Source organism: Diadema setosum, chromosome 18 (genome assembly GCF_964275005.1).
Source record: "Diadema setosum chromosome 18, eeDiaSeto1, whole genome shotgun sequence".
Classification (NCBI taxonomy): Eukaryota; Metazoa; Echinodermata; class Echinoidea; order Diadematoida; family Diadematidae; genus Diadema; species Diadema setosum.
Window position 1 is genome coordinate 23,928,273 of NC_092702.1, and position 24,562 is coordinate 23,952,834.

The following is a 24,562-nucleotide window of genomic DNA, read 5'->3' on the forward strand; positions in this document are numbered from 1 at the left end:
GCCCTCTCGCGATCATATCAGCGCTAGAGTAGAGATGAGACACCGCGCGAAACTAAAACGAGGAAAGGAAGAACGGACTGCGACAAAATGAGTGAAGAATTCAGCGAAAATGTCGAAGGAGAGTACTCGAGTGATGAAGAAGAGGTCGAAATGACTGCAGCAGATGTGCTACAAAAATTAGAAGAGGTAAGTGGCATAATTTAGAGCGTTTCTTTTCACGTTTACAATGTGTTTTGGTTGTGAAGTATCACAGACAGGCAGGTGCACTTTACTTGCAGCTTCTCACACTGAAGACTCACTGTCGCCCATACCCACCGGCCAACGCACGACCACCTACCCGACCAGACTCGGCGCTGCGCTGCCGTGCTTCCGTCGCGACACTGACTTGTGTACAGCGACGACAGGGCTGTGTCTATTTATACACCACCTCCACTGCCATCAGCCACTCGTGATCGTGTAACGTTAAATGTGGCCGTGGGACAGTTAAATTTCTAGTTTACAATTGCGCAAGAATGCCTACAGTACACGACAAGCGCGATGACTACTACTACTAGACTAGAGACTAGCTTGCGCTTCTAGAGCTAGAGTAAATTAAAGGACAAGTTGAACATAAGTCATAAGGATTAAGAGAATGCAGCAATATGTAATAGTACTATTAGTAGAACACATCAGTGAAAGTTTGAGGAAAATTGGACAATCGATGCAAAAGTTATGAATTTTTAAAACTTTTGTGTTGGAACCGCTGGATGAGGAGACTACTACGGCTCGTGATGTCATACGATTACGAGTACAACAGTATAAAGAAAACTTTCAAAGAAAATTCAACATATTTTCACTTTTTTCGCATAATAAAAGAGCACTTGATTGACTTGCCTCTTTCTAAAGGCAATGGGAATAATATTACTCATAAGTACCTATAACATATGTCAGTAACGAGTCAAGGGGATGTGTATTTTTTTCAAAAGATGAAAATTTGTGAAATTCTTTTTATATTTTTAGCTCACCTGAGCCAAAGGCTCAAGTGAGCTATTGCGATCGCCCTTCGTCCGGCGTGCGTCGTCCGTCGTCCGTCGTGCGTAAACTTTTTAGGTGATCCGAGTATCCTCTCGGATCACCTTCTGTATCTGTACGGATTCTTTGTTGGGTCTTCTTCTTCTTCTTCTTTCTTTATTTCTGGACAAAATTTGTGTATCGATTAGCTCAGAAAGTGTTCTTCCTATCAATGTCAAAATTATACCATATATGTATCATGTCCCAAAGACGACGGGTCAAATAAAATCATAGTGATCAGTCGACCGTGACGTCACTATGACGTCATTATATGAAAACACATTTTCATTCATATCTCATTAATGGAATGGAGTTTTTCAATGAAATTTACGTCACATATATTTCAAGTTATGCGGATTCTACTCATATTCTCAAAATTCATATTTTCTCTTAAAACGTGCGCGTACGCGCGCGTAGAAATATTTGTATGCTCAAATCGAGCTCAAAATTTTTTTGCACACGTTTCAGACCATTTGGAGCATTTTTTGAAAAATTGAAAAAATTGGACGGACGCGTACGCGCGCGCATATATACGCACGCACAGCTCATATGCAATAGAAATTTCCCGTTTTTTCACACTTATCGGATGCCTGAAATGTCAAGGAATATTTCTACCAAGTTTCAAGTCAATCCGACTCAATATGACGTCATACAGACCCGTCAAAGTTGAAATTCCGCGCGCGCGTCAATGGCGATATACAGTCCAACAATGCCAAAAAACCGCCAATTTCAAATCCGATTTTACTCGTCAGGATGGACGGTGACCCCCCATTTTCTTTACATATTCTGAAAGCTGATGAGTTGTACATGTCATTTCATGGGTTGACGATGCTGAAAAAATGATTAAAAGATATCAAATTTCTTAATAAAGTAAAAAAAGTAAATTTTCAAAATGACGTCATCAAATTTTAAGTTCATTCGAGCGTATCTCACTTATCCTTTGCCAATTTTCACCTAGATTTCAGTATGTTGTAGCTTATTAAATGCTCTTTCGGTAATATAATAACAACATTTTGATTGGATGACGGCATCATCTCGTAAAAATGGATTAAAAGTAACATTGTTAAATTTGACCAGTTTACGTGTTATCTCTATGGGAGTGCAGTTTTTCTGGAAATGAAAACTGACATGACTATCTTTATCGAGCACTAGCTCACTTATGCTTCGGTGAATTTCTCCCATATTTTAGTATGTTGTAGCTGAGACTTTGGGCTATCGTAAATGTGCCCTTCGTTTTTTCATAGGGAGTCGGCATCATGCCCAAAAACTTGGTTGAAATTAAAGCTTATCTTCCATGTATTTTCATATTCCTTTCTTTCTGCAACTTTCTTTGCAATAACTCAAGAAAAACAAGCTCTATCAGCCCAATATTTTGCACATGTTTAGTTTATGTCACGTACATTATTTCATAAAATAACAACTACTTGATCGGACACCTTCTTGGGTATGTAAATTAGGGTCAAAGGTCAAAAATGTTTCATCCTGTATCTTGGTGAATACATGTCTTATCTTTCCCATATTTTGCATACGTAAAGAACATGTTACAAGAATCATTTCACAAAATAACCACTTTTTGCTCAGACGCCATCTTGTCTGTGCAAAGTAGGGTCAAAGGTCATATGTACTTCTTTCTTTATCTTCATTATCACGTGTTATCTCTATGGGAGGGAATTTTTCTAGATGTGAAAATTGACATGATTGTCTTTATCGACGACTAACTCAATTACCCTTTGGTGAATTTCTTCCAGATTTTAGTATGTTGTAGCCAATGTAATACTCTTTAAGTTTTGTTCAATCAAAGTTTTAATCGGATGATGTCTTCACCTCGTGAAATTAGATATAATGTAACCTTGTCAAATTTAACCAGTTTACGTGTTATCTCTATGGGAGGGAATTTTTCTGGAAATGAAAATTGACATGACGGTCTTTATCGAACACTAGCTCACTTACTCTTCTGTGAATTTCTCCCAGATTTTAATATGTTGTAGCTCAGACTTTGGGCTATCGTGACTATACCCTCCATTTTTTCATACGACGCCGAGATCACGTCAAGAAACTTGGTTGAAATCAAACTTATCTTCGATGTATTGAGATATTTCTTTCTTTCTACAACTTTCTTTGCAATAACTCAAGAAAAACAGCCCCTATCACGCCCATATTTTGCACATGTTTAGTTCATGTCACGTACATTATTTCATAAAATAACAACTACTTGATCAGACACCATCTTGGGTATGTAAATTAGGGTCAAAGGTCATAAATGTTTCAACCTGTATCTTGGTGAATACATGTCCTATCTTTCCCATATTTTGCACACGTAAAGACCATGTTACAAGGATCATTTCACAAAATAACCACTTTTTGCTCAGATGCCATCTTGGCTGTGCAAAGTTGGGTCAATGGTCAAATGTACTTCATTCTGTATCTTCGTTATAGTTTATACCAGGGAGGTACCTCCCTGGTTTATACCGAATTTGGTACCAAAGATGGTAGACCTCACTCTCTTTTCTAAATGAGAATCCAAATATCACACGGCCAATGTCTCTAAACACAGATAAAATCTATATGGTCATGCCTATTGCGATCAGGACTCGAATCATTGATTAAAAAAAAAAATCGGATCACCTAATTTGTCAGTCTTGACAAATTCCGAGTCTAGTTACATTTTCATCTTCTTCTTGAAAACCCCAAGACTGATTTCCATCAAACTTGGCAGGTAGCATCCCTAGGGGGTTAGGAACTCAATTTGTTAAAATGGGCACCATGCCCCACCCAGTGGGCCCCCAGGGGGACCCAAACCCCCCCAAAATTAAGGAATCTGTAAAAATCTTCTTCTCTAGAACCAGAAGTGATAGAACTAAGTTAATGCTATGAGTTAGTACATACAGATTGATGACTGTAGTTTCAAGTTTGTTCATGGCAGAATCAGGGGTGCCCCCCTTGGGACCCAGGGGAGGGGGGTGGGGAGCGGACCTAATGGGGCCTAAATTGTACATTTTCATCTTTTTCTTGAGAACCCCATGACCCATTTTCACCAAACTTGGCAGGTAGCATCCCTAGGGGGTTACGATCTCAATTTGTTAAAATGGGCACCATGCCCAACCCAGGGGGCCCCCAGGGGGCCCCAAACCCCCCAAAATGAAGAAATCTTTAAAAATCTCCTCTAGAATCAGAAGTTATAGAGCTAAGATAATACTATGAGTGAGTATAGTAAGGGTACTAGGTCTCGCGCAGGGACCTAATGATCGCGCATAGCGTAACTGCGTATAGCAAGCGATATTACGCGTAGGAATAAGCGCAAAATTTGCCGATACGCCCATGGAATAAACATACCTGACTTACCGCTCAACATGAGAAGGAAGCAGGTAAGAAATTTTGATTTCCGACAAATTTTCCACTAAATTTCCAATTTTTTACCTTGTACAAACCTACCTTCCCTTAAAATCTGTTCTAAGGATGTTGTAGCCTAGACGTGTCGTCTCGCTTGTCTCGTTCGTAGTCGATAGAATTCGTAATTTGTTCGATCGATCGTTTACCACGTGACGTCATCATACACAAGAACAATGTATGCTGCCAGCTACGCTGAAATACTGTTAATAAATGTTGTTTTAAGTCAAATTTTAACACAACAATTATTATATTACAAAGGAATAAATATTTCAGTCTATCGAAGTTGAAGTGTGATTTCAATTTGAATTTGCTTGTGATTTCTTGCGCTAACTTGTGATATATTTGTGACAGGGGAGGGCCATAATGATACTGAAGAAAACAAATTAGATGAGAGTGTGACAAATGGGTGACGAAAATGAGAGGGTGACGAATGGGTAAGCAAACACACAAACACACACACACACACACACACAAAATATAATTTGGATTATGTTCATATTTTACTATTTTCCATTTTATGTTACGTGTATATTATTGGTTAAAGTGATTAGAAATATTGTAAGAAAACTTTATAAATGAAAATCATTAACGATTATGAAAATATCAATGATGAAAATAATGATTATAAGAATGATAAAATGATGGTGGTGGAAGTGATAATAATAATACACACGTAATGAAAATGATAATGATGATGATTATGATGATCGATGATGGTGGTGGTGTAATAATGATAACAATAATAATAATAGTAATAATAATAACACATATGATAATAATAATAATAACAATAATAATAATAATAATAATAATAATAATAATAATAATAATAATAATAACACATATAATAATAATAAGAATAATATACACAAGTTAGGTAAAACTGCTGTTGCTTAACAGGGACAAATTTAATATCAAGTGAAAAAATATTCTACGAAAGCCGGAGCACGTTACAGCCGCAGAGGGGCAGACACTTTCACGTATGAAACTACAGAGGGCAGCTGCGCGATCTTTACATACCCCGAGAAATTGAACGCAGAAAAAAAAGTCCGACATACAAACGGCGACAGCGCACTACTCCGTCATCGTATCATTAGGAGATTCTGGGAGGTGATTTTTCTGCATTTTCGTGATATTCATTGAGAAATTCAGGTACGATTATGGAATAACTTCTATTATAAGAGCATTTCAAATTTTCGTGCGCGATATCTAGACCCCTCAACCATACATTAATGACTGTAGTTTCAAGTTTGTTCATAGCAGATCCAGGGGTGCCCCTCTTGGGGGATGGGGGGTGGGGGGGGGGGGTTGGGAAGGTCCAAATGGGGGCCTGAATTGTACATTTTCATCTTCTTCCTGAAAACCTCATGATGGATTTTCGTCAAACTTGGCAGGTAGCATTCCTAGGGGGTCAGGATCTCAATTTATCAAAATGGGCACCATGCCCCACCCAGAGGGCCCCAGGGGGCCCCAATCCCCCCAAATTAAGGAATCTTAAAAAAATTGGGCCCTTTTTTTTATGCCTCCGCCACGAAGTTATGCCGGAGGCATTATGTTTTCGGGTTGTCCGTCCGTACGTCTGTACATCCGTACGTCCGTACGCCCGTCCGTCAGTCCGCATTCGTTTACACGATAACTTGAGAAATATTGACTGGAATTTTACCAAACTTGGTCCAAGTATAAAGTATGATGGGGCAATTACTTGATTAGATTTTGGGTGAAATCGGCCAAAGGTCAAAGGTCAAGGTCAAATCATGAAATTGTATCCGTTTACGCGATAACTCAAGACTGGATTGAGCAAATTTCACCAAACTTTGTCTGAGGATGATGTATGATGGGACAATTACATGTTAGATTTTTTAGTGAAATCAGACAGAGGTCAAAGGTCAAATATCAAGGTCAAATCCTAAAATTTATCTGTTTACGTGATAACTCAAAACTGGATGAAGTAGCTTTCACCAAACTTGGTCCAAGGATGATGTATGATGGGGCAATTAGTTGAGGAGATTTTAGTGACATTGGCAAGAGGTCAAAGGTCAAAAGGTCAAGGTCAAATGCTAAAAATGTTGCTATTTCCCCCATATCTATGCAATGCCCGAAGGTATTTTATTGAAACTTAGTGTAGACATGTACTACTGCGTAAAGATTCTCCAGAGAGAGTTTCATGTCATAAAGTCAAAGGTCAAAAGGTCAAAGGTTAGGTGAAAATGTTGCAATTTCACTTTTCTCGCAAATGGTTTAATGTATCTTCATAGAACTTGGTACATATGCATGTACTGACTGGCAGGGATTATCTAGGGAATTTAGGGGTCATGGGTCAGTATGTAGTTGGGGGTCAAAGGTCAAGGTCAACTCCTCAAAATTTTACTGTTTCCCTCATATACTAGTGTATATTCAATGCTTGCATTATTAGTTTTAAAACTTATACATGTTGTATTACCTAATGGAGATTCTCCGGGAAATTTCCAGCCAGAAGGTCAGAGGTCAAAGGTTAAGGATCAAAGGTCAGGTTTAAATGAAAAAAAAATAATTATTTTGTACTGTAATTACACTCTTTCTTCATACCTTGAAAAGTACTCAATGCATAAACTTATAACAGGGTCGGTCAGAAGTCAAGTAAAAATCCTCAATCCCCCAAATATGTGTACCTGCACTCTTAGACAATTATAGCAAACCCAGTTTGAGGAAAGTGAACATTCAATACATTTCTGACAAACCTGTCATATCAGTATTTTGCCAGTTATGTGAAACTGTCATCACACATTGTGAAGACATTGTAATATACACCTATTGGGAAAATCATGCATTATGGTGGAGGTATCAGTCGCCATAGTGACATTTCTAGTTTAAAATGTGATTTTCAGGGTATTGGTACACTTTAAAGATAATAAAAAGTTTTGGTACCTCAAAAATTTCCTTGTCTTAGTTTGTGTTTCAGGTTAAAGTACCTTTCATATAACTAACACTGTGAGACTTACTCGCCCCAAAGTGCTCTCATGTCTTAGTAATCATGCAATTAACTGCGACCAGCAGCCCCATACGCATAGCGTAATCGGGCTTCGCATTGTAGCATTCAGGATCATGACAGATTTAGTATCACGGGATAAATGTTAACTTAAAATCCCAAAAATTCTTCAAGTATTGAAACCAGGCTTCGGGCAACGTTTGGTTCTGCCTATAGTCCCTTTCTGTTTGAATTGATGACTGAATGTGACTCGGCCGAGAGGACCTTGGGAGAGCTACATACACCATGTACACTGAATACTACAGCCAGTGCATGCGAACACATCACATGCGCACAAATTTCAAATCCCATATCAACGGATAAGATGTTTGTGTGCGCATGCGCTGGCCGTAGTAGTCAGTGTATGCATCGGTCCATGGTGTATGTAGCTCTCCCAAGGTCCTCTCGACCGAGTCACATTCAGTCATCAATTCGAAAAGAAAGGGACTATTGGCAGAACCAAACGTTGTTCGAAGCCTGTTTTCAATACTTCAACTTAATTGGTAAGTCTTCAAATCGAAGAAATTTTGGGATTTTAAATTGACATTTACCCGCGATACTAATTCTGTCATGATCCTGAATGTTACAATGCGAAGCCCCATTACGCTATGCGTATGGGGCTGCTGGTCGCAGTTAGCTATGCGTACAATGGGCTGCACGCTGCTGGTCGCAGTCAGTGGTTTCGTACAATATTTATCGACGCTGTACGGCGACGGCTCTGGTACGAAACCATTATTGCATGATTACTAAGACATGAGAGCACTTTGGGGCGAGTAATTCTCACAGACAACGTACTTTAACGTGAAACACAAACCAAGACAAGGAAATTCAGGGAAACTTTTGAGGTACCAAAACTTTTTATTATCTTTAACATAAATGCACAGGAAGGATAGTACACTGTTAGCACAATTCCCGCTATGGTGTCAATCTTATGGTAGTGCTCTGATCCAGCACCTTACAATGCAGCACATCTATATGAAGGTCATGGTTTCACTTTATTCAGACTTCAGGAATTTGTGATGATGCATGCAAAGGAAACAAGCCAAATAGCTCTAACACACACACACACACACACACACACAAATCCAACTCAATAAATTGTTGATGGTTTTGCAAGCTCTGTTTGATAGCCAACTGTATGTTTTCCATCTGAAGAGGGCTGCATACCTCTACAGAGTTCATAATAACAAGCAATGAGTCATTGAACTGTACATGTCTTTCAAGTATTGTTCAATGGTGTGCTCTTTCTCCATTGGCTGGTTCAATCAAGTAGCATACTGTACACATGAATGTATGCCATTTATGCATGCATAAAATTTGCTATATATGAATGACCGCAGATCTGACACCGTAAAAGAATGCCTGATCACATTTATATATTCATATATATTCACATACATTGTATATATTCATATATTCATATATTCATATAGTCCTATATGTAGTATGGACCTATTGATCATTTGTGATTATTTGTAATTATTTGTAATTATACAGTTACAGACAAGCCTGATTTCACATAGACCATGTACAAAGTACAGCCGGGCCAAAGGCGGGGCCTAAGGCCGGACCCAAGGCCACGGGCCTTAGCCCGGAACTAGGGGCCCAGAGCCCAAGTGGGCCCAGGCCCAGGGGCCCATAGCCCAAGTGGGCCCAGGCCCAGTGGCCCAGGGGCCCACGGGGCCCAAGGCCGGGCCGAGGCCAGGAGCCTAAGTGCTGGCCCAAGGCAGGGGGCCCAGCCAGGGGCCACCAGACTGAGACCACTATAAAGAGTACCAGTCATGACTTGCTGTGATAATGATGTGACAGGCCTGTGCATATACACATATTATGTAAATACACTGTACAGGGCTGTGCATATTATGTAAATACAGTCAAACTCGGATACCTCGACGTCGGATAAGCCGAATATCACTTACCTCGGGGGCAAAATGAAAGTCCCGATTGTTCCTATGGAGTTTCCGTGTATTAAAATTCGCGTAGCTCGAACAAAGATAACTCGAAGTTCGGTTACCTCGAAGGGAAATCTAATGTCCCGATCTTAATTAACTTATTGTTTTTCCCAGCATGTTGCTCGAATCGAAATTGCAAACATCACTCAGCATCTCCGATTAAGCGCGCATGGACAGCGAAGACATGTCACAAATGTTTTCACACTCGATTGTAAATATTCAGAGACCCAGAACAATCGCGCGCCCAAGAAGAAATACCCGATACACAGCTGACAAGGAAAATCCCCAACACCTACCAACACACGTACATGGTATGCACATAGCACCCGTGCCAATGGAGTGCTTTTAATACGATAGCACTACGCGCTGCCCCATCATTTGCTTTTCTTTAACCACTGTGTTTTGATTTTTGATCGAGACAGTCATACCATGCGCGTAGATTTCTCAACCGTCGGGGCGACCTGCTTACCGTTGACAGTTATATCTTTGCCATTAATCACGCTCCACTGTCAAAACATCAATCTCCCTCGTAGTGCCTTTTTTTAAACTTTTTTTTTTGCCTTTCACGAAGTTTACTTCCCCGAGAACGCAAGCACTGAAACTTTTTTTTTTCCCCCAGCAATGCGATTATGAAAATCTGGAAGTATAGGCCGATCACAATGAAGAATAGAATACACAGGGTTCCGCACTTATAAGTTTTATCGGGCCACCAATATCACTGATTTTTATTTTCTAGTGGTCGAAAGTAAAATCTGGTAACAAAAAAAAAAAAAAAAAATCAGGAAAAACATAACAAAAACTAAATCAGTCCTACTAAACAGAGACAAATTATCATTAAGCATTATTGAAGTGATACAGATGCCCATGTCTAAAACAAATGAATAGAAAATTCAATCATCTTACTCTGTGTTTAAAGATTTGACAAATAGGCGTAGAGATTATTTAAAAAGTTGATGCCCATTATATTGAGGAGGTCAAAACTTTCGTTTGAAATGAGAAAATGGGAGCATTTGCTGACATTTGTTAGCATCCGACATTTGTTTTAGCATTGTAAAAAGCCGAAAGTTACCGTTATTCATTTTTAAATGTAAAAGCAAACGACCGACATTCATTTTAGAATCTTACGGAGCTGAATACTATCCTAGTCCATTTCCAAACGTGAAAGCAAACATCCGCTATTTGTTTTAGCATCTAACTGAGCGGATTAATACCATTAATCATTTCCAAATGTTAAAGCAACAATCTGTTATTTATTCTTGCATCGTACGGAGCAGAATATTACCGTTATTCATTTCAAACATCCGACATATATTTCATTATCGAACGGAGCCGAATGTTACTGCTGTCCACTTCCGAAAGTGAAATGAATCATCTGACAATTATTTTATCATCGCATGGAGCCGAATGTTACTGTTTTTCATTTTTGAACGTCAAGGCAGACATCAGACATTTTGGACCATGAAACGTATAGCTGAATGTTACTGATATTTATTTCGAAATGTACCGTAGTAAATATCCGATATTTTTTTTTTAACATCGTATGGGGCAGAATGTTACTGCTGTTCACTTCCAAACATGCCAAACGTAAAAGCAATCATTCGACATGATTATCATCTTCCGGAGCTGAATGCTATTGATATTTACTTTCGAATGTAAAAGCACACATCCGGCATTTATTTTATCAGCGTACGGAGTTGAATATTATTGTTATTCACTTCAGAACATCAAAGCAAACATTCGACATTTATTTTAGCATCTTCCGGAGCTAAATGTTATTGCAATTTACTTTCGAACGTAAAAGCAAACATCCAGCATTTATTTCATCATTGTCAGGAGTTGAATATTATTGTTACTCTTTTCCGAACGTCAAAGCAAACATCAAACATTAATTTTACCATTAAACGCAGCTGAATGTTACTGTTATTCATTTCGAAATTTAAAAGCAAACATCAGACAGTTATTTTAGCATCATATGGACATGATGGAGCAGAATATTACTGCTATTTTCTTCCGAACATAAAAAACGATCATCTGACATCTATTTTAGCATCTTCCGGAGCCGAATGCTATTGCTATTTACTTTCGAAAGTATAAGGAAACATCCGACATTTATTTAACCATCGTACGGAGTTGAATGTTATTGTTTTTCATTTCCGAACGTCATAGGAAAAATTCGACATTTATTTCAGCGTCTTCCGGAGCCGAATGTTATCCTTATTCATTTCCGAACGCAAAATCAAATATCTAACATTAGTTTTTGCACCATTATACGGGGCTGAGTCTTATCGTTATTCATTTCCAAAAGTATGAGCAAACATCCGACATTTTAGTATCATACCGAGTCGAATATTGCCGTCATTCATTTCCACAATTAAACGCAAACCCCTGACATTTATTTTAGCATCTTACGTAGCCGATTGTTACCGCTGTTCATTTTCAAAAGTAAAGGCAAACATCCGATTTTTTTTTATTTATCTTTATTTCTGAAATTTTGATTTCATTTCCGATTTTCACTCAATTCATTCATATAAAAGTTGATTCAATCCAAATTGACAAGCATGCAAACAATCAGTAGGCACTATAACAGACACCATGTTGAACATCGATAAACGTCGAACATCGATAAACATCGGATAAGTCGAAGAAAATTCGACGTACGCGTACCTCGAAATTCGCGTACGTCGAACCATTTTCTTCAGTCCCGACGAATTCAAGGTATCCGAGTTTGACTGTACACTGTACACTAACTATACACAGTCATGACTTGCTGTGATAATGATGTGACAGGCCTGTGCATACACATATTATGTAAATTCACTGTACAGGGCTGTGCATATTATGTAAATTACACTGTACACTAACTATACACAGCCCAGTCGCTGTATAAATCGCGACAGGGCTGCACCTGAGCAGCCCACAACACAGAGCAAACACGAAGCAAATTTTACGATTGCATTTAGTTTTGATACTTGACATCATTTTTTTTGTCACCTCAAATGCATCAAAGACAATCTTTGTTAATGAGACTTCATACCGTACCTGTTTTCCTGGGGTTATTTGTGGGAATTCTCCGATCTGGGTACTATTCGCAAATCTAACAACATGTGAAAATATCAACTCCTGATCATGTAACGTGCATGTGTACATTTCTGTGTTCACTGCTGTATTCCATGAACATGAATTCAACAACTACTGTTATATCCTGTAATATGAGCTGCCAGGACAAAACTCACATACGCTCTGATTCTGTGTAGCAATCGCTTTCAAAGCAATGTATTGATACATTTCTGCCAGCTAAAAATTCTTAAATGTCGGTTCACCCATGTGAACGGGTACACAAACTGAAGCCTAGGTGGTGGGTTAAGCAGAATTGCTGCTGTCCTTACAGTCCCACTCATATGTTTTCATGTTAGTCTAATGCTAGTTTGTGGCAATAAGAGAGTGTGCCAAGCAGTTTGCCAAGCAGGGATTCAGCTGGATGTCGAAAGTGATTAGCCATTCTGATACTTGAATTTAATAATACCATTTAACAATTCCATACCACCTAAAACCCCAACCCTATCAAATTCTTTAGAATTTCTGCTATCAAAACAATGATAGGATAATCTGCAGATAAAGTAGATTTTTTCTGTCACAAATCTGCTGTTACTGTGTTATTACCTCCGCCCAGGGGGAAGGTTATGTTTTCGTTACCGTTGGTTTGTTTGTTTGTTTGTTTGTTTGTTAGTTAGTTAGTTTGTCTGTGTGCAAAATAACTCAAAAAGTAGGTAACGAATTTGGATGAAACTTGCAAGAAAGGTTTAGATTGATACAAGTAACAGATGATCAAATTTTGGTAGTGATCTGAGAATTTTGGAGGAATTTATGAAGGATTTTTGATATTTTGGCAGGTAGGATCAATGAACTTGGGAGTTCAGGCTGCGCGTATATGAGGTTTGCATGCGCGCACTAGTGCGTGCTCTAGTTTCTGCTAGGGCGAGGCGCGCCATGCAGCTGAGGGTTTATGATGTAACAAAGGCTTCTATATTGGGAAATTGGGCGACTTTCAGCACACAATGCTATAAGTATGTATGGGTGGAAATCACTTCTATGGAAGAACAAGATCAGTGGTGGAAATGAGCTGCATGCTTGGCGGAGGTCTGCGCTCTCAGAGTGCTTCTGTAGTTTTGAATGTCTTCCTCTGTGAAAAATGTGAAATCAATGAAAGGAAAAAATATGGTACCTGGTAAATATTGATAGCTGTGCACATTATTCACACATCTACTATACAATGTATGACAGTAGCATATATTCACTCACAAAAAAAACACTGATACATGTAAAGGAGTTAAAGAATCAGCAGACATAGTTTTACAAGATGTATTGCAGAGTTCAATTAGTATTAGTATTAGTATTAGTATTAGTATTATTATTATTAGTAGTAGTAGTATTAGTAATAGTAGTAGAAGTAGCAATGATAATGATAATGATAATAGTGGCAACTTGTATAGCGCACAGGTCCGCTTTTTAGTGCTCATGGCGCTTCATAAATGAAAAGATAGATATAACACATATGTTCAAGCATGACAACAGAGAAGAAAATGGCAAACAACAACAAACACATACCAGATAAAGAATACAATTGTTCCGAACATTATAGACTGCAATTATAGTCCTCAGTGTGAGAGGAATAGGTAACGTTTTGAATTTTGGATTTGAATGTTTCTGTAGATGACAATTATACCTGTACACACAGAGAAAATGTTCCAGTTAAAGAGGAACGTAGTCATACAAAGTGTATGTATTTCACATTTTTCAGTATTTTCAATCTTTCATATCCATATGCAATGGGCATAATGGACTCATTTGCATATCATTTGCATAGTATGCTATCATGGGGTGTGAAAGTATGCTGAGTGTTGACATATAGGTCATCCACTCATTGTATCCCCCGAACAGAGTTCGGAGGATACTATGGATTTGGCTTCGTTGCGCCGCGTCAGCCGCAGAGATTTTCTTGTGAGCACTCTACTGGCTGCAGTTCTTCTTAGATCATCTTCAAATTTGGCATGAAGGTGTGTTATGGTAAAACGAAGACGCCTATTGTTGTTGGTGATGGTGCCCTTGCTTGTTCCGTCTTTATACATGAAAAAGTAAATTTAACAGGGTCTGTTTGTGTGTGCGACGCTGGCCTTGCTTCGTGACCAATCTTTTTTATGCCTCCGCCAACGAAGTGGCCGGAGGCATTATGTTTTCGGGTCGTCCGTCCGTCCGTACGTACATCCGTCCCATTTTGTTTTTGTCGATATCTCAAGAACCGTGTGTTGGTTTTACATCAAACTTGGTATGAGGGTATATCCTGAGGGGATTATACTTTGTTTGGATTTTAGGGTCACGGGGTCGAAGGTCAAAGGTCACAGGTTATTTTGTGAAAAAAAGGTTGAAAATTCATGTTTTTCTCCATATCTCGCAAATGGTTCAAGGTATCTTCATGGAACTTAGTATATATGCTTGTTCCAATGGGCAGTGATTATCTAGGGAAGTTGGGGGTCATGGTTCAAAGGTCAGGGGGTCAAAGGTCAAGGTCAACTCCTCAAAATATCACTACTTTCCTTATGGTTATGCAGTGCCTGAAGGTTTTTTTTTTTTTAACTTGATGTATGCGTGTATTACCTGATATATTTCTGTGGGAAGTTTCTTGCCAAAAGGTCAAAGGTCAAAAGGTCAAAGGTCAAGTGAAAGTGTTGAATTGCACTTTTTCCTCCATATCTCAAAAGTAACTCAAGGTATCATCATGAAACTTACATATTTATGCATGTTCAACCTAACAGTGATTCTCTTTGGAACTGTGAGGTCAAAGGCCAGGTTTAGATAATGCTATTTTCCCATTTGATACTGAAATTATACTTTTTCTCAATACCTTGAAAATTACTCAATGCATAAACTTATAAAAGGGTTAAAAGTCAAGTAAAAAATCATCAGTTCCCCAAATACCTGCACTCTGACATTTTTAATCATTCATCCAATTGAACCTAGTTCTAGGAAAGTGAACATTCAGCACATTTGTGGCAAACCTGTCATTTTGATATTTTGCCAATTGTGTGAAACTGTCATCACACATTGTCAAGACATTGTACTATAGACCTATTAGGAGAACCATGCATTATGGTGGAGGCATATCAGTCGCCGTAGCGATATATCTAGTTTAATTGTACATTTTCATCTTCTACTTGAGAATGCCTGGTCAAATTTTAGTAGAGCTGCGAATAATTGAGATTAGTGACTGTGTGAAAGGTGAACTTGCGATACTCAGGTGAGCGCTAGACCCGCGGGTCTCTTGTCCTTATATTGTTGTAGGCATGTGACATCATACACTGCAGTAGTCTTCTCATCCAGCGGTGACTGCACAAAAACTTCAAAAATTCATAACTTTTGAACGGATTGTCCGATTTTCCTCAAACTTTCAATGATGTATTCTATTAATATTGCTACATTCTCTCAATCCTTGTGTTAATGAAGGTGAACTTGTCCTTTTTCTGGCGGGAGCGGTGCCTATTTCTGGCGGGGGCGCTTTCATTCATCATCGACATCAGTAAAATTAAAAACAGCTCATGAACATCATGGGTGCATAGAATAGTCCCACTTTAGAACGCAAACAAGAGTTAACTCGCATAGTCGCAAGTGTTGGAGAAGTGACACCTGATTGGGCCTTTTCATCAGTGTCTACTCTAGTGAATGAAATGGCCTCTCTACTGCAAATAGAAAAAATAATGATAACCATTTTTGTGCGGGGGGAACTGGGTCAAAGTTGCGTTTCAGCCAGAACGGTGGAAACCGTCGCAATGGCGTATGTATCAATGGTGTCTGTCTAAGAAGCGAAAAACTGACCCAGCAAATGTCGTGACTATAAATGAGAAGTTTTTCGCAGAATTAGACATACTTGTCGGTCAACGTGATATCTTGGCATGGAATCATTTTTGTCCCCGCCGAACGAGTTCGAGCAGGGGACTATGAAACGGGCTCCGTACGTGTGTGTGTCCGTCCATCCGTCCGTCTGTCTGTCCGTCCGTGTGTGCGTCCGTGTGTGATCAAAATGTGATCAAAATTTGCTACTTCTCTGTCATTTATGAGCCGATTTTGATTCTGTTTGCTTTATATGATAGCACTACATGGGAACTTTGAAACTTCTACACAGAAATTCAGATGTGACCTTTGACCTTGACCTTTGACCTATATTGTACATTTTGCTTCAAAATGCTACTCCTTCGCCATTTCTAACCCGATTTCGATTCTGTTTGCTTTATGTGATGGCACTAGGTGAGGGCTTCAAAATTTCTACACAGAATTTTGACCTTTGACTTCTTTGACCTTTGACCTTGATTTTTGACCTATATTGTACATTGGCTACAAAATGCTACTCCGCCATTTCTAACCCAATTTCGATTCCGTTTGCTTTATGTGATGGCACTAGGTGAGGGCTTCAAAATTTCTACACAGAATTTTGACCTTTGACTTCTTTGACCTTTGACCTTGATTTTTGACCTGTATTGTACATTTTGCTACAAAATGCTACTCCTTCGCCATTTCTAACCCGATTTCAATTCCGTTTGCTTTATGTGATGGCACTAGGTGAGGGCTTCATAACTTCTTGACAGAATTTTGACCTTTGACTTCTTTGACCTTTGACCTTGATTTTTGACCTATATTGTACATTTTGCTACAAAATGCTACTCCTTCGCCATTTCTAACCCGATTTCGATTCCGTTTGCTTTATGTGATGGCACTAGGTGAGGGCTTCAAAACTTGTACACAGAATTTTGACCTTTGACTTCTTTGACCTTTGACCTTGATTTTTGACCTGTATTGTACATTTTGCTACAAAATGCTACCTTCGCCATTTCTAACCCGATTTCGATTCCGTTTGCTTTATGTGATGGCACTAGGTGAGGGCTTTAAAACTTCTACACAGAATTTTGACCTTTGACCTTGATTTTTGACCTGTATTGTACATTTTGCTACAAAATGCTACTCCTTTGCCATTTCTAACCCGATTTCAATTCCGTTTGCTTTATGTGATGGCACTAGGTGAGGGCTTCAGAACTTCTACACAGAATTTTGACCTTTGACTTCTTTGACCTTTGACCTTGATTTTTGACCTGTATTGTACATTTGCTACAAAATGCTACTTCCGGCGGGGACATATATTACGCACCGCGTAATTTCTACTTTTCCTTGTTATAATTGCAGTGTGTAAACTAAGATGTACAATATGTAGTGTTAACCATATTCAAGAAAATTGAAGAAACTAAATTCAAAAAATTTGCCCTTGTTTCCAGTAAGTGTCAATCCAAATGTCACATTGGTGAAGGGATATGGCACACTCGAATAAATTGCAAAACAAAACAATATAGGCCTACTGAATATTAAACCAAATGAAATGTTCTAATGTGTGTCTATTTCTCTCTCTCTCTCTCTCTCTCTCTCTCTCTGTCTTCTGCAATATCCCTTTTAGGCATGGCTGAATGAGAAGTTTGCGCCCAACCTGTTGGAAAGCAAAGTGGAGATTGTAGAATGCATGTTGGAGCAGATGGAACAAATGGAGGAGAATGTGAAGAGGTGCAAGAAGGGAGACTTCAGGATCATCGTTCACCGAATGGAGGTGAGAATACTGTATTCCTTTCCCCCCATTGGCAATGGCAACACGCCCTGCCAGTGATTTTTGTCTACTTATTACCCATCCATCAGATCTTTGCAAACTAATTTCTCGGAATATAACACAAATGTGTCGAAGTTTCCTCATATTTGGTGCAAAAGAACCGTTCAAAACACAGCATAAAGGAGAGTATCCCTGAAAGGCATCTTATCAACAGCTCAATCATGTGGTCCTTCATTTTTTCCTTCTGTCATCTTATTTTGCTCCTTTTTTTCGGGGGGGGGGGGGGGGAATGGGGTTCACTAAAAAAAAAAAATACCTTCAGCATTGTAGGCCTGTACATGTAGATCTATGTGTCAGTTGGCAGATGCCAGATGCCAAGATTGTAATCCTGCTGTAAAAAGGAAATATTAAGGATTTCTTGATCAGATCAGTGTTCAGAGGTTAGTCTTAAGATTTACTTCTCTTTGGGAGCCTAATTTTGCCATGAAAAATGAAAAAGAAAAAAAAAAAGAATAGCTTGTGCAGTTGGTCAACACAATATTACCTGTATTTCATATCTAATGGTAACCACTGCCTTTCTATGTGAGAAAACTTGTGTGATTGATGATCATGTTAGAAGCTAAAGCAGGATATTTTCCATACACTGTAATTTACACAGAGTTGATGGTCACCATCATGGTCAAAGACATACTGTTAATTTGATTGAAATTGATGACTTTGTAACCTAAATAGATATCATCAGAGAGAATGAGTAAGAATTTTTGGCCTGGAGTCTGTCCTTATACATAAGATATTCTATTACATCGCAATTTCCCACATTACTCAATTCATTTCATCCACCAACTGGTGCATTAAAAATTAATATTGAGCTCACAAGTATAATGCATATGATATGCATTATACAAATGTACTTGTATGTTTTTAAAGAAATTTTAGGTCTATATTTCACAGATTGATTGTAATGTTTGTATCTTTGTATGTTTTGTGCACTACCACAGATTGATAGGATCAGGTACGTCCTGAGCAGCTACCTAAGAATAAGACTGGAAAAGGTTTGTGAAGCAGTAGATTTGTAATGATTTTTTCTAATCTGATATATTTGATAGACTGATGCTGATCCGAAGATAATTTTTTTTTCTGTTGTTGTGGTGATGTGCATAAAATACAAACAATACATATGTTCAAAGTAATTCCCTTCATTTGATTAAAACTAATCCTATGAAATCGTGAGTCACCTTACTCAGATGTGAAAACAACAAGGGAGTATTCATGCACCTCTGGTGGAGTGGGAACTTTTAGCTAATGTTCCAATTTCATTTGAAAGAAAACTTGATATACACTATCTGGTGGAGTGAGAACGTTTTGCCATTGTTCAAATTTGATATGAAAGAAAACCTGATATACTATGATATTGGAAGATTATTGGATGTGTTTAATCTTATGATGTGTTTACTTCTAAACAGATTGCTCTTTAAAGGGTGTCCTTGTGTTCCAATTTATGATTTATGATAGTTGTGATGGTGGAAATTTGTAGTACACCAACCATTTCACGATATGCTAACGGCATAGTGAGAAATTGAATCACACAGTCGGCCTCAAGAAAAATATAAAGAACCACACACATAGAGCATGAATACATGCAAGAGCCAAGATTGATCAATTGTACCTTCAGGGAGGTCTCGACAGATTCCACTTGTAGAATATTTTGAATTTGTCGTGGAAGGACATTCCCAAGTATTGGGTTATTCACATATGACTTTTCATGAACAGTTGAGAAAGAATTATAGTGTGGCAATCTCTGTAAATAACACAGTACAATGTATGTGATAACTTGGAGATATTCTATACGCGATGAATTGTGGAGAACTTGTAGAAAACTTAAATGTTCACATATGTCCAAAAGTATATCTCTTCAATGCACTTCACACTATAGCATGGTAAGCTACAAATCCAGACTACCTCTTTTTTGCACAGATTGAGAAGTATGTCCACCACGTTCTCCACAAGGAATCCACACGAGGTCCTGATGAGCCAAACATGCTATCGCCAGAAGAGTTTGCGTTTGCTAAAGAGTGAGTGGACCGTCTGCCATTATTGTGGCAATCCATTTGCATATCTTGTCTTGATGAAGCTACAAAGTATTTTTGACACACCATTGAAATGGAGATTTGGAAGCCAAGGCTGTTTCTGCGGATTGTGATGGAAGATATAATAAGGACATATATGTATATTTTTCATTTTTCGTTTGTTCATATTTTGATTAACATTATGATGCCATTATTTGGTCTATGTACAACAGGTTTCAATCAAAATATTTTGTTGGATAACATGTAACCTCTTGATAGTTGTATAGCTCTTCATTTTTAATTCAACAGGAATTATCTGCTGCGTAAAATTTCATGAAGCCTGCTTAGCGTATTGGCTTTCTCCATTTTTAAACAAAATGTGTTCTATACATTCAGAATATTTTCACTTTATATGTTTTTTAGTCTGTTGAAGTTTGCAGCCCTGTCATTACAACTACACAATAATTTGATATGCTGGAGATAATTCGTTCATTTGGTGTGATTTATAAGAATAACAAACAAAAATCTAAAAACTTGTGTACAAGTCAGTTTAGTGGCTTTATCTATATTGCACATATTTCTGTAATAATCAATATCACTGTTTCAAAACTTGTTTCGCTGAAATGTCCGTGATCCCTTTTTGAATCCATTTTAGATAAAATGTCTACAATTCTGCGTAAGAATTGATTTCGATCTACTAATTTCATCCTCTTTGAACTTGGGTTGGTACTGCACTTTGATGTCTAGATGTGATCTTGTATTGTGCGAACAGGTTTGCAGAAAGCAGCGAATCTCATGCGCAGCAGGTCGTTCTTCGTCACATGCCACCCAACCTGCAGAATCTTGACAAGCAAAAATTAGGTAAGGCTGCCTGGGTGCAGAATTTTATGAACTTGTTATGTCATCATTGCAAAACTTGCTCTTTGTATATGATAGACAATGACATAATAGCAATGTCTGTCCGGGCTTCTCACTCTAATGACCATTCTTTCAGTCAATATTTTGTGGAATTGATATTGCACCAAAATGCTGCTTCCTGCACCAGTGATGTATAATGTTGTTGGGTTTTTTTTTCAAGGCAAAAACAAAACAAAACAAAAAATGCTAAGGTTGCTTCTTGAAGTTAGATAATGCTTACTGCTATTTGAAATTCTGCAGCAGTGATTCTCAGTCATAAATTTAACCACTCATGAAATATTATTCCTGTGAAATATATGACATGTACGGCATCCTGTCAGCATTTTGATTTTGGGAAATGACATCAGTCTTTGCTGAGAGTGTAATGTTTCACCCTTCCTGTTGACAGTTCCGAAGCCCAACCTTGATAGCTATGTCTTCCTGCGAGCCAATGAAAGACAGGAACATGTTCTCATTGAGCCAGAGCTGGAAGATGAGCAGAAGTGAGTTTTAGATACAATGTATGTTTAGATAATCATAGTAGTGTTTTACTAGTGGTAGGAATAGCTGAAATGATAAAGATAGTTATGACGATGGTGATGATGATCATAATAATGATACATGTAGTTACACAAGCTAAACAAGAACAGCAGTGATGATTATGATGATGATAATTGCAGTAATGATGATGATAATGATGATAGTATCTCCTTGGTTGTTCATTGGAAACTTCTTGATACTGGAATGTTAATGTTAGCATCCCTATATCAGTTGAAATCAGGGAAATATATATATCTAAGCAATGCAATTGATAGGCTTTATATTGAAATCTCAATAGTGTAATACATGTTCAAAACTTGTACTTAACATCTGTGAAGGGCTCAGTCATGTACTTGTATTTGCTTTTAGACTGTACCTGTATGTACCCTGGACATTCCATGAATAAAAACTAATTGGTTATCACTATTGAATCTGTATGTGATGTGATCAAGCTTCTTTCTGTGCTAGAGACTATTTACCTATGTTTTATTTATTTATTCATTTTTTTACATGTCATTGTGTAGATTTGCTGCTGTTTTGGGTGCTTTTGTCGTTGTGGCTGTGGCATGGATCAACAAAGTGAACAAACATTAAGGTTTAACTGTTTGCTTTTTTTTCTCCCTCGTCGTCTTCTTCTGATAGTGCTGATGTTGTAGACTTGGATGCAGGGTCCCAGTACATCATGAGGTATCGACCAATAGGATCACTCGTTGCCAGCGGAGCCGTCTCACTCATATGACGCTGTTGGATGGAAACTGAAAATGATGAGTGATGGCGAGAGTGTGACTTGCTGGACAAGAATGGACTTTGAAGAGAGTGTCTGATAAGTGACTGAGAATGTCTTCCCAACTTGCAACAAGCTTGACCGCATCTAACTGGAAGTTACAGTACATGTGGTAAATGTCTTCATGCTATGTTTGTTTATGCGGTCAACACAGCAGAGCAGTCAACTTTGGCTACCAACGGTAGTTATCCAGAAGACTCACTGAACATACTTTGAAGATCTGACCCATCCTTCCCACAGTGATGTGCCTTTTTTCTCTTCCTCCTCCTTTTTTTTTTTTTTCAATGGTAGGATAAAACGCAAAATGGGATATATTATATTTTTCATGTGGTTGAAGAAAATTTGTCAAAATCATTGGAACAGCATGTTTCCTGTTCAAATCATGCTTTTAAAATCCAGAGGAAGATGGTATGAAGGGGTTGAGATGCTCTCCCTTCGAGGTTCTTTACCAGAGGTACTAGAAGGTACCCCTGTGAACCACACCCATACTGTGATCTGTTTCATACAAAGATTGTTCTCACTGCTTGTATAAACCCCTGTGAACCACACCCGTACTGTGATCGGTTTCACTTACTGCTTGTATTCAAATGTTGGCTGTTACACTTTATTAGGAAAAGAATTTAAACACAACTTTGAGGTGCTGCATATGGATACAGATTATCATGCCAGGGAAAAGTGACTTGAGACTAGGCCAAACAGATGCAGCTGTTGATCCTGTCCCCTCAAACTATGAGGGACCGTTTGTGCATGACAGACTTAAGAGTTGCCAATGGGCAATGAGCTTACGTTTGAGCAAATGACGCACCAGGCTGACTGAACAATATAGTGGATTCCTGTTATAACAAAGTTCTTGGGACGGGCAGTTTTCTTTTGTTGTATCAAAATTTTGTTATAACTGAACAAACAAACGGTAAAAACATAAAACGGATAATGTTCTGGCCTGAATTTTTTCTTGGTTGTAACCAGAATTTCGTTTTGTTCTTTGTAATGGGAGTGTACTGTATACTCTTTGCCTCAGTATTTTGTGCAAATGCTTATGTAATGTTGGGAAGCATCGCCTTGTAAGTTTATGGGAGGCATTCACCTTGAGTTCACTCTTACGGACTTGGAAAGAAAACTCCTCTTTGCTGTGTTTAACTCTTAAGACACCGAGACAAATATTGTGACCTTGAGCGGTAGCCCTTTTTATGCTTTGATCATCGATTGGCATGCACATTGAAATGCCTTCTTGCACTGATGTCTAGAAAATAATTGTCAATGAGTAAAGATTACCTAATCTTCCTAATTCTGATTGAGTCTCCATGGCCTTCCTGCTGGACCAGGCACATTGATACACCTGAGTGGGCTTGCTAAATTCACAGCTGGGTTAACCCATTGAGGACGGACTGATTTTGCAACAACATGCATTTCCCATAGACACCTGCCCGAGTATACTCAACGGGTTAAAGTACAAGTTCACCTTCATAAACATAAGGATTGAGAGAATGTAGCAGTATTAGTAGAACACATCATTGAAAGTTTGAGGAAAATCGGACAATCCGTTCAAAAGTTATGAATTTTTGAAGTTTTTGTGCAGTAACCGCTGGATGAGAAGACTACTGCAGTGTATGAATAACTTAGATGTCACATGTGTACAACAATATAAGGAAAATATAAAGAGAATTTCGCAAAATTTCATCTTATGAAAAAAGTACACATTCCACTGACTCACTACCAACATATGTTATGGGTAATATTATTCCCCCTGCCTTTAGAAAGAGGCAAGTCAAGTGCTCTTTTATTATGCGAAAAAAGTGAAAATATGTTGAATTTTCTTTACATTTTCTTTATACTGTTGTACGCATATGACTCACAAGCTGTAGTAGTCTCCTCATCCAGCGGTTCCAACACAAAAATTTTAAAAATTCATAACTTTTGCATCGATTGTCCAATTTTCCTCAAACTTTCACTGATGTGTTCTACTAATATTGTTGCAATCTCTGAATCCTTATGTTTATGAAGGTGAACATGTCCTTTAAGTTTGGATGGATTACTGAATGCCGATGAAAAGATTGGCAAGTCCAGCAAAGTGCCTTGGCACATAATAGGTTTAATAGCGTAAAATCAAAGTAACATATTGGTGGAAGCTTATCAGAATTGAAGCAAAAAATAAGAACTTATGGAAATTTGCTTCACATTAATAGAAAACTGTGATATCAGTTACTGGTATCAGGTATAAGTGATATCAACTTCTGTAAAAGTCAG

General features: G+C 38.3%; 1 protein-coding gene across 1 annotated transcript; it reads left to right on the forward strand.

Moving 5' to 3' along the window:
• Positions 1 to 56: 56 nt before the first annotated feature.
• Positions 57 to 23,287, forward strand: LOC140241741 (DNA replication complex GINS protein SLD5-like). The gene is made up of 7 exons (XM_072321491.1): positions 57 to 186; positions 17,888 to 18,034; positions 19,030 to 19,083; positions 20,006 to 20,103; positions 20,870 to 20,958; positions 21,404 to 21,497; positions 22,177 to 23,287. Exons 1-7 carry the CDS (start codon positions 88 to 90, stop codon positions 22,271 to 22,273), a joined length of 678 nt encoding a protein of 225 aa, XP_072177592.1. The 5' UTR covers positions 57 to 87; the 3' UTR covers positions 22,274 to 23,287.
• Positions 23,288 to 24,562: the final 1,275 nt, after the last annotated feature.